The sequence below is a fragment of the Bombina bombina genome, chromosome 3, assembly GCF_027579735.1.
Source record: "Bombina bombina isolate aBomBom1 chromosome 3, aBomBom1.pri, whole genome shotgun sequence".
NCBI classification, from domain to species: domain Eukaryota; kingdom Metazoa; phylum Chordata; class Amphibia; order Anura; family Bombinatoridae; genus Bombina; species Bombina bombina.
In genome coordinates, this window is record NC_069501.1 from 994,192,244 (window position 1) to 994,205,197 (window position 12,954).

Sequence of the window (12,954 nt, forward strand, 5' to 3'; positions counted from 1 at the left end):
TAGAGCACTTACGCTTTCTGTGAAAAGGAAGTGTTGGCTATGTTAGAGGTTCTGGAACCTAAGTTACCCGAGGAACCTTCTATTCCTAAGCTTGATAAGGTATGAGGACAGGGTGGTGCCACAGACTTACCCGGTTCCCGTAAAGATGGCAAATACTATTAAGAATGAATGGGAAAGACTTGGATCCTCCTTTTCCCCTTCTTCTTTTAAGAAATTGTTCCCGGTTCCTGACTCTCAATTAGAGCTGTGGGGGTCTGTCCCTAAGGTGGATGGAGCTATCTCCACGCTTGCTAAGCGCACCACTATCCTGCTTGAGGATAGTTTATTGTTTAAGGAGCCCATGGATAATAAGCTAGAAACTCTGTTAAGAAAGATGTTTCAGCACACAGGGTATTTATTTCAGCCTGCAGCAGCAGTTGCTGCAGTGGCTGGTGCCGCTACTCCCCTTGAGGAAATCCAGGAAAGAATTAAGGCCTTGAGGGTAGCTAATTTGTTTATCTGTGATGCAAACATGCAGATTATTCGCTTGAATGCCAAGGCATCAGGCTTTTCTGTTCTAGCCCCTAGGGCTCTCTGGCTGAAGTCTTGGTCTGCTGACATGACTTCAAAATCTAGATTGCTTTCCCTTCCATATTAGGGGAAGATTCTTTTCAGTCCAGGCCTGGACTCTATCATATCCACGGTCACGGGGTGCAAGGGTGCCTTTCTACCGCAGGATAAGAAGAATAAACCTAAAGGACCAGGGCCCAAATTTTCATCCCTTTCGTTTGGATAAATCCCAATGCCAGCAGCCCTCCGCGAACCCTGATTAGTCTAAGGGAAATTGGAAACCATCTCAATCTTGGAATAAATCCAATCAGAACAAGAAGCCCACCGAGACAAAATCGTCATGAAGGGGCGGCCCCCGATCCGTCGCTGGATCGTATTGGGGGCAGACTATCTCTTTTTGTGGAGGCTTGGCTGGGAGACGTGCAAGACCCTTGGGTTCTGGAGGTCATTAGTCGGGGTTACAGTATAGGTTTCAAATCTCATCCACCCAGGGGCAGATTCCTCTTATCAATCCTGTCTTCAAGACCAGAAAAACAAGATGCTTTTCTAGAGTGTGTGAGGGATCTCTCCTCCCTAGGAGTAATTGTGCCAGTACCTGTAGCAGAGAGAGGTATGGGGTACTACTCAAACCTTTTTGTGGTCCCAAAGAAGGAGGGTACATTTCGCCGAATTCTAGACCTAAAGTGCTTAAACAAGTTTCTGTCGGTCCCATCATTCAAGATGGAGACTATAAGGTCTATTCTGCCCTTAGTTCAAGAGGGAAATTTCAAGACTACAATAGACTTGAAGGATGCTTACCTTCATGTGCCAATACACCAGGATTACTTCAAGTTCTTAAGATTTGCTTTTCTGAACCAGCACTTCCAGTTTGTGGCTCTTCCTTTGGTCTGGCTACTGCTCCAAGAGTCTTTACGAAGGTTCTAGGGGCGGTGGCGAGATCCAGAGGTATTGCAGTAGCGCCTTATTTGGATGACATCTTGGTCTAAGCTCCGTCCTGCCGGCTGGCAGAAGACCATTCAAGAGCTCTTCTACTTCTTCAATATAATGGATGGAAGATAAACTTAGGAAATAGTTCTCTGGTCCCCAGTACCAGAGTAGAATTCCTGGGCATGATAATAGATTCCATATCCATGAAGATATTCCTTACAGACCAGAGACATTGCAAAATTACTTCAAATTCTTGCCCTCCAGACCTCCTTAAGGCCATCTGTGGCCCGGTGTATGGAGGTAATTAGGCTTATGGTGTCAAGCATAGATGTCATTCCATTCGCCAGGTTCCATCTCAGAACTCTTCAGTTGTGCATGCTGAGGCAATGGAATGACTATCACTTGGATCTATCCCAACAGATTTCTCTGGTGGCTCTGTCCAGATTGCCTGTCCCAGGGGACATCCTTCTTGAGACCATCCTGGGAGATTGTGACTACAGACGCAAGTCTATCAGGATGGGGAGCTGTTTGGGGTGCCAGGAAGGTACAGGGCCGGTGGGCTCAAGAGGAATCTCTTCTCCCGATCGACATTTTGGAACTTTGAGCGATCTTCAGCGCTCCGAAGGGTTGGCCTCTTCTGGGTTTGTCCCAGTTTATCAGATTCCAATCGGGCAACATTACCTCGGTGGCTTACATAAACCATCAGGAGGGAACGAGAAGCTCCCTAGCCATGAGGGAAGTATCTCGGATTCTGGAATGGGCGGAGGCCCACAACTGCTCGCTGTCAGCAATACACATTCCGGGTGTGGACTACTGGGAAGCGGACTTTCTCAGCAGACAATCGTTTCATCCAGGGGAATGGTCTCTCCATCCCGAGGTGTTTTCAGAGATTTGCAACAGATGAGGGACGCCGGAGATAGATCTCATTGCGTCCAGACTCAATGCCAAGCTACCCAGATACGGGTCACGGTCCAGGGATCCTCAAGCAGAGCTGATAGATGCCTTAGCAGTGCCCTGGGGGTTCAACCTAGTTTAAATTTTTCCACCGTTACCACTTCTACCTTGGGTAGTGGCCCGCATCAAACAGGAGCAAGCTTTGATAATTCTAATTACTCCATCGTGGCCGCAAAGGATGTGGTTTGCGGACCTGGTGGGGATGTCGTCATCTCCTCCATGGAGGTTACCTTGTTGCAGAGATCTGCTGGAACAGAGGCTAACTGCGTGGAGATTGAACGCTTAGTCCTAGCCAAGAGAGGGTTTTCTGAGAGATTGATTGATACTTTCATTCAAGCTAGAAAGCCGGTCAACCATCGCATCTATCAGACGGTGTGGAGGACCTACTTATTATTATAAGACAGTAGGGCTGCAGAAAATAATCGATTCAGTGATGCATCGCGATGCAGCCGTTAACGATGCTGCATCGATGCAGTGCAAGACCTGAATCGATTCAGGGGTCAGTGACATCATCGAGCAACGTCACGTGTATTATATAAGGTACATAATAAGGTACAGTGTATTATATGTAGGGAGTCATGACAGAACACCTAGTTAACAAGGCCTTGAGAGTTTCAATTGCAACTTTCTTTGTGGTGAATCTAGTATTTTCCAGCCTCCAAGTTGACCATTACCTCTCATTATTTTTCATTGTGCATTTACACTTTCCTTTTTAAATACATCTACAGATAAATTTCTATCTGTGCATATTGTATTATGTTTATGAGTGATGTCCCATCTTTCACAGTTGTTTGAAAGAATATATATATATATATGTATGTATATAGATTGTTTGTATGTGTGTGTGTATATATATATATATATAAAAGAAGCTGCACCCAGGTGGTAAATCGCCATAGAACAGGCTAACAATAGTATTGAGCCAGTTGTTCGTTCCTGTGAGTGTGCTTCTATCTATGTGTATGTGTATGTGTGTATATATATATATATATATATATATATATATATATATATATATATATATATATATATATATATATATATATAAAATAAAAAAATATGGAATAGAATAAGTTCATGAAAATCATGGGAGGAATCGTGATGCATCGCGATGCATCGTAGAATCGAATCGTTACCATGATAATCGAATCGTGAGACCAGTGAAGATGCGCACCCCTATAAGACAGTTTGGAGGAGGGACTTGCCGCTAGTTCCTTAAAGGGACAGATTTCGGCACTATCTGTGTTATTACACAAGAGGCTCGCTGAGCTTCCTGATATAGAGTTCAGGCTCTGTCCAGAATCAGGCCTGTGTTTAGACATTCCGCTCCTCCTTGGAGTTTAAATTTGGTTCTTAAGGTTTTGCAGAGGGCTCCGTTTGAGCCAATGAATTCGGTTGACATTAAATTACTGTCTTGGAAGGTTCTTTTTCTACTGGCTATTGCTTCGGCACGCAGAGTCTCTGAGATGGTGGCTTTGCAGTGTGAGCCTCCTTATCTAGTTTTTCATGCTGATAAGGCTGTTCTTCACACTGTGTTGGGTTTTCCCCCTAAGGTTGTGTCTGATTGCAACATCAATTAGGAGATTGTGGTTCCTTCCTTGTGTCCTAATCCTTCTTCTTTGACGGAACGATTACTTCATGATTTGGATGTGGTTCAGGCCTTGAAATTCTATCTTCAGGCTACGAAGGATTTTAGACAGACTTCGGCATTGTTTGTTGTCTATTCTGGGAAGCGCAGAGGGCAGATGGCTTCTTCCACTTCCCTATCTTTTTGGTTGAGGAGCATTATCCGCTTAGCATAGGAAACAGCGGGACATATGCCTCCTCAGAGGATACCGGCTCATTCAACTAGAGCTGCGGCTTCTTCTTTGGCCTTCAAGAATGAGGCCTCTATGGAGCAGATTTGTAGGGCGGCTACCTGTTCCTCCTTACATACTTTTTCAAAGTTTTACAAGTTTGACGTTTTTGCTTCGGCTGAAGCAGCTTTTAAAGGGAAAGGTTTTGCAGGCTGTGGTGCCCTCAGAATAGGGTCCGCCTCTCTTTTACCCTCCCGTTTTCATTCAGTGTCCTCTAGAGCTTGAGTATATGTTTCCCACAAGTAAGGAATGAAGCCGTGGACTCTCCTCATATTAAGATGGAGAACATAAATTATGCTTACCAGATAATTTCCTTTCCATCTGTGTAAGGAGAGTCCATGGCCCCCGCACATTTTATCCATTGGGCGGACCAACATTTTTGTTTTTCTGGCACCATTTATACCCTGATATTTCTCCTACTGTTCCTTGTTCTCTCAGCAGAATGACTGGGGATGAGGGGAGTGGGGGAGGTATTTAAGCCTTTGGCTGGGGTATCTTTGCCTCCTCCTGGTGGCCAGGTTCTGTATTCCCACAAGTAGGGAATGAAGCCGTGGACTCTCCTCATACAGATGGAAAGGAAATTATCTGGTAAGCATAATTTATGTTTTTAGCACTACAGACCCTGCAAGTCTGTGTGTTTAACTGCCTCTGATTAGTTCACTGTTTGTGTCCGCTCGAGACCAGCAGTTCACTGCAGCTCCCAAGTGCTATTTTAACTATGCGTTTAGCACATTTGTGGGGGTAAACACACAGATTTACAGGGTCAGTAGTGCTAACATTACATGCTCTAACAAATTAGGCCCTACACACTGAATTAGAGTCCCTAAAACACACGTGGCTCCCTATATATATATATATATATAATTTTTTTAATAAGTATTCTATATTTACATAATATAACTGTTCTTTCATTACAGGCTACAGATGTTTCAAGGCCATCATGTTTCTGTCGGGCCTGCTGGCAGGTTCTGCAGTCATCTTCCTGCTATGTTACAAGGAGAGGATTCTGGACACACACCTGAGCTTGGAGCTGAGTGCAGGCATTGCTCTAGGCATTGGTCTGCTGTGCGGACTGGTAACCATGCTAGTGCACAGCGTGGGCCTGTTTATGACAGGCCTGTTGCTTGGACTTCTTTTGGCCATCGCCTGCCTGGTGGGTCTTGAACAGTTTTACCACCCTCCCACTGCATGGATTCCAGTAGGTTTGATGATGGGCTCCGCCATGCTTTGTGCTGTATTGACACTGCAATGGCAGAAGCTTTTCACTGTGCTTTCCACTGCAATATTTGGGGCTGCTATCCTGACTGTGAGCGTGGATTATTTTGTTGAACTGATGCTGCTGGTACAGTATGTGTATGATCGGCTCCGTTTGGATGCCTCTTTTCCACTCTGCTGGTTCAGCTGGGTAGTCCTGGCAATGTGGCCATTACTAAGCATCCTGGGAATTGTAATTCAGTGGAAGTTGACGGCTGAAGGGTTCTCTCATACCAATGGTAAGTGTACTGCATTATTTGTACTGTCACCAATACAATTGTCTATCTGTAGCAACATACCTTATTTAGCAGCCAAATGTCTATCAAAATGTATTTGTTTGATTGATACCGTAGCCTGTATAATTTAGCCTGTGCTGACCTTTTTGTAAACCACAATCACACACATTATTGCGCTATAAGGAATCTAGAATATTAATAGAAACAGCTGATAAATATAAACCAAAAAAATTAAGCAAAATTAAATGTTCACGATTCAGAAAGAGCATGCTAATTTGATACATCTTTATCTTTCTTCAGATATAGAGTCCACAACGTCATCAATTACTTGTGGGAATGTCACTCCTGGCCAGCAGGAGAAGGCAAAGAGCACCACAGCAAAGCTGTTAAGTGTCACTTCCCTACCCACAATCCCCAGTCATTCTCTTTGCCTCTGTTAATGGAGGAGGTGAAGTTTTGGTGTCTTAAGAAAATTGAATTTCTTTCGCTACAAGCTTTGGGTATAGCTGTAGTCCACGTCAATCTCTTCAGTAGAGTAGTGGTGGCTTTAAAGCAGTTAGGAACTTGTGAGGTGGGCCTTGCTGCGTTTTCCTAACATATTTGCTGCCCTAGTATAGAAAGCCAGAGTAGGTTTATTCTGTTTCTTTTTTCACAGGTCTCTGTAAGGAGCGGTGTCCTTTCATACCGTGTGAGCTGTCTACCTGCCAGACAGCTGGAATTGCAGGTAAGTGCTGTTTGTCTTCTAGGTTGGGAGACTGGCACTGAAAGGGTTAATAGAAAGCCCTCTGCAGTATATCATGGGACTAAATCCTGAGTAGGGGATTGCCTTAGGCAGGGTGCAGGCACTTGTGTGTATGTGATTGAGACAAAGGGTTACTTACCTTTATTGATGGAAGGGAGTAACTTTAGGCTCCGTGTTTTTGTGGCTAAACGCTACGGTACTTATTATTTGTGTCTCTTTCTATGCACGTCATTTTTGGACACGCAAGAGTTTATTGCTTGAGGTCTGGAAAATGCTATGGAGCAGTTTTTATCCGATCGTCAGAGCTTAGATGTTTTTTCACTGACAGTGTTAGTTTATTCTCAATCGGCTTGAGCACGCACTTTTCTTAATGGCGCAGTTTCGCTCAGCCGATCTGTGACCGCCTCTTCAGCTCTGTGTAACAGTATGGAGCGGTGTTGCAACGGCAGCAGCTGCTCTAATGAGCAGCTTCTAGTGACATTTTCCATTTGGAAGACACCTCAGTTAATTGCTGAGGTGTAGTGGTGTATGTTATTTTCTGTGACAAACGCTATAACATTTTTTGTTTCTCTTTAGGCAAGCAAACTCTCTTACACTAATTCAGAGTCTTAAAGTGACAATACAGGTCACCCTTATTGTTAAAATAATTATTTTTGATCATGGAACTGGATGGCTGCCCAGGTATCAATTGTTTAATCTGTCTAGAGACCCAAGTTGTGGTATAAAGTTTTGTACCTCATGTTTAAATAAAGAAAATATATTTTTTTATTTCAAATGAGCCTAATGTCTCTTAGGATGATGCTGTTCAGGCAATACTACAGCTTTCTCCTCAAACGTCCCAAGCCTCTATGGCGTCATATACAGTGCCCTGCAGTTCTTCTCAGCCTCCTGGCAGAGCTTATTTGCCTGCAGAAATTGCTGCCCAGGTATCTTCAGCGGTATCTGTGTCATTATCTGCCTTTTCCTATGCTAAAGGGATAAGCACAAGAGGAAAATTAGAGATCGATAGTGAGGCTTCTGCTTTGGACGACGTCGATACTCCTGTCGTTGTCAACCCTATAAGGCTTCTAGGTTTAATATCTGCTAGATGTGCTTTCCACTGGGGAAGTGTTCCTGTTTCAGACCGTGCAATGGAGATTTTTTCACAGAATTTGGAGAATCCAGAGATACGTTTTACCCCGTCTCCTGTCTTAAAAAAAAAAAAAAAAAATATTTCCTGTCGCTGACTACATTAAAGATTCTTGGCGCACGGTGCCTAAAGTAGAAGGGGCTATTTCTACTCTGGCTAAGAGAACTACGATCCCTGTAGAGGATATCTGCTCTTTTAATAATCTCATGGACAAGCTGGAGGCTTATTTGAAGAAGATGTATGCTCATCAAGGTCTGCAATGGCAACCTGCTGTTTGTATTGCCTCTGTGTCAAGTGCGGCATCTTATTGGTGCAACGCCTTGTCTGATTCTATTTTTGTAAAAACTCCTTTGGAGAAGATCCAAGACAGGATTAAGTCTCTCTGGCTAGCAGATTCCTTTATTTCTGATTTTACCATGCAAATTATTGGACTGGGAGCCAAGTTATCTGGCTTCACTGCCCTAGCCCGCAGGGCGTTGTGGCTAAAATCTTGGTCAGCTAATGTTACCACTAAGTCCAAGCTTCTGGCGCTTCCTTACAAGGGTTGGGCCTTGTTTGGCCCGGGTCTGGCAATAATTATTTCTGACTTTCGGGTGGTAAAGGTTCTTTTCTACCTCAAGATAAGAAGAACAGACCTAAAGGACGTCAAAGTAATTTCGTTCCTTTTGTAATTTAAAAGGAAGGTCTTCCTCTTCCATGCAGGAACAGTTAAAGTCTTTTTGGTAACCCAATCAGTCTTGATACTAGGGGAAGCCATCAAAGAAACCTGCAGCTGGGATCAGGATCATGTAGGGGGCAGACTTTCTCTGTTTATGTGGACATAGTATCTCAGGGTTCTAGATAAAATTCTAATCTTCAATGGAAACCATTTGTTCCATTCTTCCCTTGGTCCAAGAGGGTCAGTTCTTGACGACTATAGACCTTAAGGATGTGTATCTTCTTGTTCCCATCCATGGATAATCTCAAGTTCCTGAGATTCGCCTTTCTAGACAAACACGTTCAGGTTCTCGAGTGAATTGCAGTGGCGCTCTACCTGGACGACATATCAGTTCAGGCACTGTCTTTTTAACTAGCAAACTCTCATACAGAGATCTTGTTGTTTTTTTCTACGTTCTCACGGTTGGAATGTGAATCTGGAAAAGAGTTCCCTTCTTCCACCTACAAGGGTGGCTTTCTTAGGGACCATTATAGATTCCCTATCTATGAGAATTTTTCTGACATAGGTCAGAATATCCAACTACTTTCCTCCTTACCTTCCTTTGCAGTCTACTGTACAACCATCAGTGACTCAATGTATGGAGGTTATTGGTCTGATGGTTGTTTCCATGGACATCATTGCTTTGCTCGATTCCATTTGAGAGCTCTGCAGTTATGCATGCTCAGACAATGAAACAGGGACCATTCGGATCTATCTCAGAGGATAGATTTAGATCAGTCGACAAGCGACTCTCTTCTGTGGTGGTTTTCTCAGGAGCATCTGTCTTGGGGCTCATGATTCCGGAGACCTTCCTGGATGATTGTAACCTCAGACGCCAGCCTGCTGGACTGGGGAGCAGTCTGGGACTCGTTAAGGCGCAGGGACTATGGACTCAGCAGGACTCTGCTCTCCCCATGAATGTCTTGGAGTTGACAGCGTTTTACAATGCTCTGATGGCTTGGCCTCAGTTGTCCTTAGCTCAGTTTCTCAGGTTCCAGTTGGACAATATCACCTCAGTGGCTTACATCAACACCAGGGAGGAACTCAGAGTTTCTTAGTCATGAAGGAGGTGGCTAGGATTGTTCAGTGGGCGGAAGCTCACAATTGTTGTCTTTCTGCTATCCACATTCCAGGTGTGGACAACTGGGAAGCGGATTTCCTGAGCAGACAGATATTTCATACTGGGGAGTGGGTACCCCATCTGGAGGTGTTCTCCAGGTTAAATGGGGGATGCTGGAGTTGGCAGACCGCCAAGCTTCCAAGGTGCTGTTCAAGGTCTAGAGTTCCGCAGGCCGCCCTGATAGCTGCTCTGGCAGTTCCTTGGGACTTCAGTCTGACATATCTGTTTCCTCTGTTTGCACTCCTTCCACGAGTCATTGCTCGTATCAAATAGGAGAGAGCATCGGTTCTTCTTATAGCTCCTGCGTGGCCTCGCAGGATCTGGTATGGAGACCTAGTGAAGATGTAATCTCTTCCCCTTGGGAGGCTGTCTCTGAGGAAGGACTGTCTAACTCAGGGTCCATTCCTTCATCTAAATCTCGTTTCTCTGAAATTGACTGCTTGGAGATTGAACGCTTAGTTTTGTCTGAGCGTGGTTTGAGACCATGTTTCAGGCACGCAAGCCTGTTACTAGACGTTTAGGTATGGCGTAATACCTTTATTGGTGTGAATCCAAGGGCTACTCCTTGGAGTAGGGTCAGGATTCCTAGAATTTTGTCTTTTCTCCAGGAAGGTCTGGAGAAAGGATTGTCAGACAGTTCTCTGATGGGTCAGATTTCTGCATTTTCATTTTGTTGTTTAAATGTCTGGAGGATGTGCTAGATGTTCAATCTTTTTGTCAGGCCCTGGTCAGAATCAGGCCTGTGTTTAAGTCTGTTGCTCCTCCTTGGAGCCTTAAACTTGTTTTTAAGGTTTTGCAGCAGGCTCCATTTGAGTCTTGGCATTCCATAGATATTAAGTTATCTCGAATGGTTCTGTTTTTTATTGCTTTTTTTTCTGCTCGGAGAGTCTCGGAACTCTCTGCGTTGCAGTGTGATTAGCCTTACCTTAGTTTTCATGCTGATAAGGTGGTTCTTCGTAATAAATTGGGGTTTCTTTCTAAAGTGGTTTCAGATAGAAATAATACTTCTTTTCTTAAGGAACGTTTGTTGCACAACTTGGATGGTGTGCATGCTCTGATATTCTTCCTACAGGCGACTAAGGGTTTTCGCCAGTCCTCTGTCCTGTTTGTTTGTTTACCTGAAAGCGTAAAGGTCAGAAAGCTACTGCTACTTCTCTTTCTCTATGGTTGAGAAGTATAATTCGTCTTGTTTATGAGACTGCTGGTCAGCAGCCTCCTGAGAGAATTACAGCTCTTTCCACGAGGGCTGTCTCCTCTTTTTGGGCTTTTAAAAATAAAGCTTTTGTGGATCAGACTTGCAAGGTTGAAACATGGTCCTCTTTGCATTCTTTTTCCAAGTTTGATACTTTTGCCTCAGCCGAGGCTTCTTTTGGGAGAAAGTTTCTTCAAGCGGTGGTGCCTTCTGTTTTGGTCTGCTTGTCTTGTTATCCCTCCCTAGTCATCTGTGTCCTCTAGCGTGGGTATTGGTTCCCACTAGTAGTTGATGACGTTGTGGACTCTCCATATCTTAGGAAAGGAAACCAGATTTATGCTTACCTGATAAATCTATTTATTTCCGGATATGGAGAGTCAACAACCCCACCTTTTATTTTTAAGACAATTATGTTTTGACTAAACCTCAGGCACCTCTACACCTTTGTGTTAATTTTTTTTTTCCATTTTCCTTTCGGTCGAATGACTGGGGATTGTGGGTAGGGGAGTGACACTTAACAGCTTTGCTTTGGTGCTCTTTGCCTCCTCCTGCTTGCCAGGAGTGATATTCCCACTAGTAATTGATGATGTCATGGACTCTCCATATCCGGAAAGAAATAGATTTATCAGGTAAGCATAAATCTTGTTTTTTTTTTTTTTTTTTTTAACAAATTTGTTTCATTCTCTTTGTAGTAGTTGAAGGAGCAGCAATGTACTACTGGGAGCTATCTGTTGATTGGAAGCTGCACAAAAAGGACTTTTGTCATTGGTTCACCAGATGTTCAGATAGCTCCAAGTAGCACATTATTGCTCCTTTATCAAAGAATATCCAAGAAAATTAAGCACATTTTATAAAAGGAGCAAATTAGAATGTTGTTTAAAACTGTATCTTCTATCTGAATCATGGAAAACAATTCTGGGGTTTCATGTTCCTTTACGCTGAATTATGACTGTGCAAATGAGATTAACCCCTTAATGACCAGACCATTTTTCAATTTTCTTACCCTTAAGGACAAGGGCTATTTTTACATTTATGCAGTGTTTGTGTTTAGCTGTAATTTTCCTCTTACTCATTTACTGTACCCACACATTATATACCGTTTTTCTCGCCATTAAATGGACTTTTTAAAGATACCATTATTTTCATCATATCTTATAATTTACTATAATTTTTTTTAATAAAATATGAAGAAAAAATGGAAAAAAACACTTTTTCTAACTTTGACCAAATCTGTTACACATCTACAAGCACCAAAAAACACCCATGTTAAATAGTTTCTAAATTTTGTCCTGAGTTTAGAAATACCCAACGTTGACATGTTCTTTGCTTTTTTTGCAAGTTATAGGGCAATAAATACAAGTAGCACTAGTTACATTGGAACACTGATATCTGTCAGGAATCCCTGAATATCCCTTGACATGTATATTTTTTTTTTTAGAAGACAACCCAAAGTATTGATCTAGGCCCATTTTGGTATATTTCATGCCACCATTTCACTGCCAAATGCGATCAAATAAAAAAAATTGTTCACTTTTTTGTCACAAACTTTAGGTTTCTCACTGAAATTATTTACAAATTATGGCACAAATGGTTGTAAATGCTTCTCTGGGATCCTCTTTGTTGAGAAATAGCAGACATATATGGCTTTGGCGTTGCTTTTTGGTAATTAGAAGGGCGCTAAATGCCGCTGTGCACCACACCTGTAGTATGCCCAGCAGTTAAGGGGTTAATTACGGAGCTTGTAGGGTTAATTTTAGCTTTAGGGTAGTGTAGTAGACAACTCCACGTATTGATCTAGGCCCATTTTGGTATATTTCATGCCACCATTTCACCGCCAAATGCGAGCAAATAAAAATAAACCGTAATTTTTCACAATTTTAGGATTCTCACTGAAATTATTTACAAACAGCTTGTGCAATTATGACACAAATTGTTGTAAATGCTTCTCTGGGATCCCCTTTGTTCAGAAATAGCAGACATATATGGCTTTGGCGTTGCATTTTGGTAATTAGAAGGCCGCTAAATGCCGCTGCGCACCACACTTGTATTATGCCCAATAGTGAAGGGGTTAATTATGTAGCTTGTAGAGAGCTTGCAGGGTTAATTTTAGCTTTAGTGTAGAGATCAGCCTCCCACCTGCCACATTCCACCCCCTGATCCCTCCCAAACAGCTCTCTTCCCTCCCCCACCCCACAATTGTCCCCGCCATCTTAAGTACTGGCAGAAAGTCTGCCAGTACTAAAATAAAAGGTGTTTATTTTTTATTTTATTTATTTTAAATATTTATTCAGCTGTGAT

General features: G+C 42.9%; 1 protein-coding gene across 2 annotated transcripts in view; it reads left to right on the forward strand.

Moving 5' to 3' along the window:
- Positions 1-12,954, forward strand: part of LOC128654283 (transmembrane protein 198) — a 158,497-nt gene that overhangs the window by 100,843 nt on the left and 44,700 nt on the right. For both annotated transcript variants that reach the window (XM_053708133.1, XM_053708134.1), the window contains one exon: positions 5,204-5,779. In XM_053708133.1, coding sequence (XP_053564108.1) covers positions 5,204-5,779 — 576 coding nt within the window. The remainder of the gene's footprint in view (positions 1-5,203; positions 5,780-12,954) is intronic.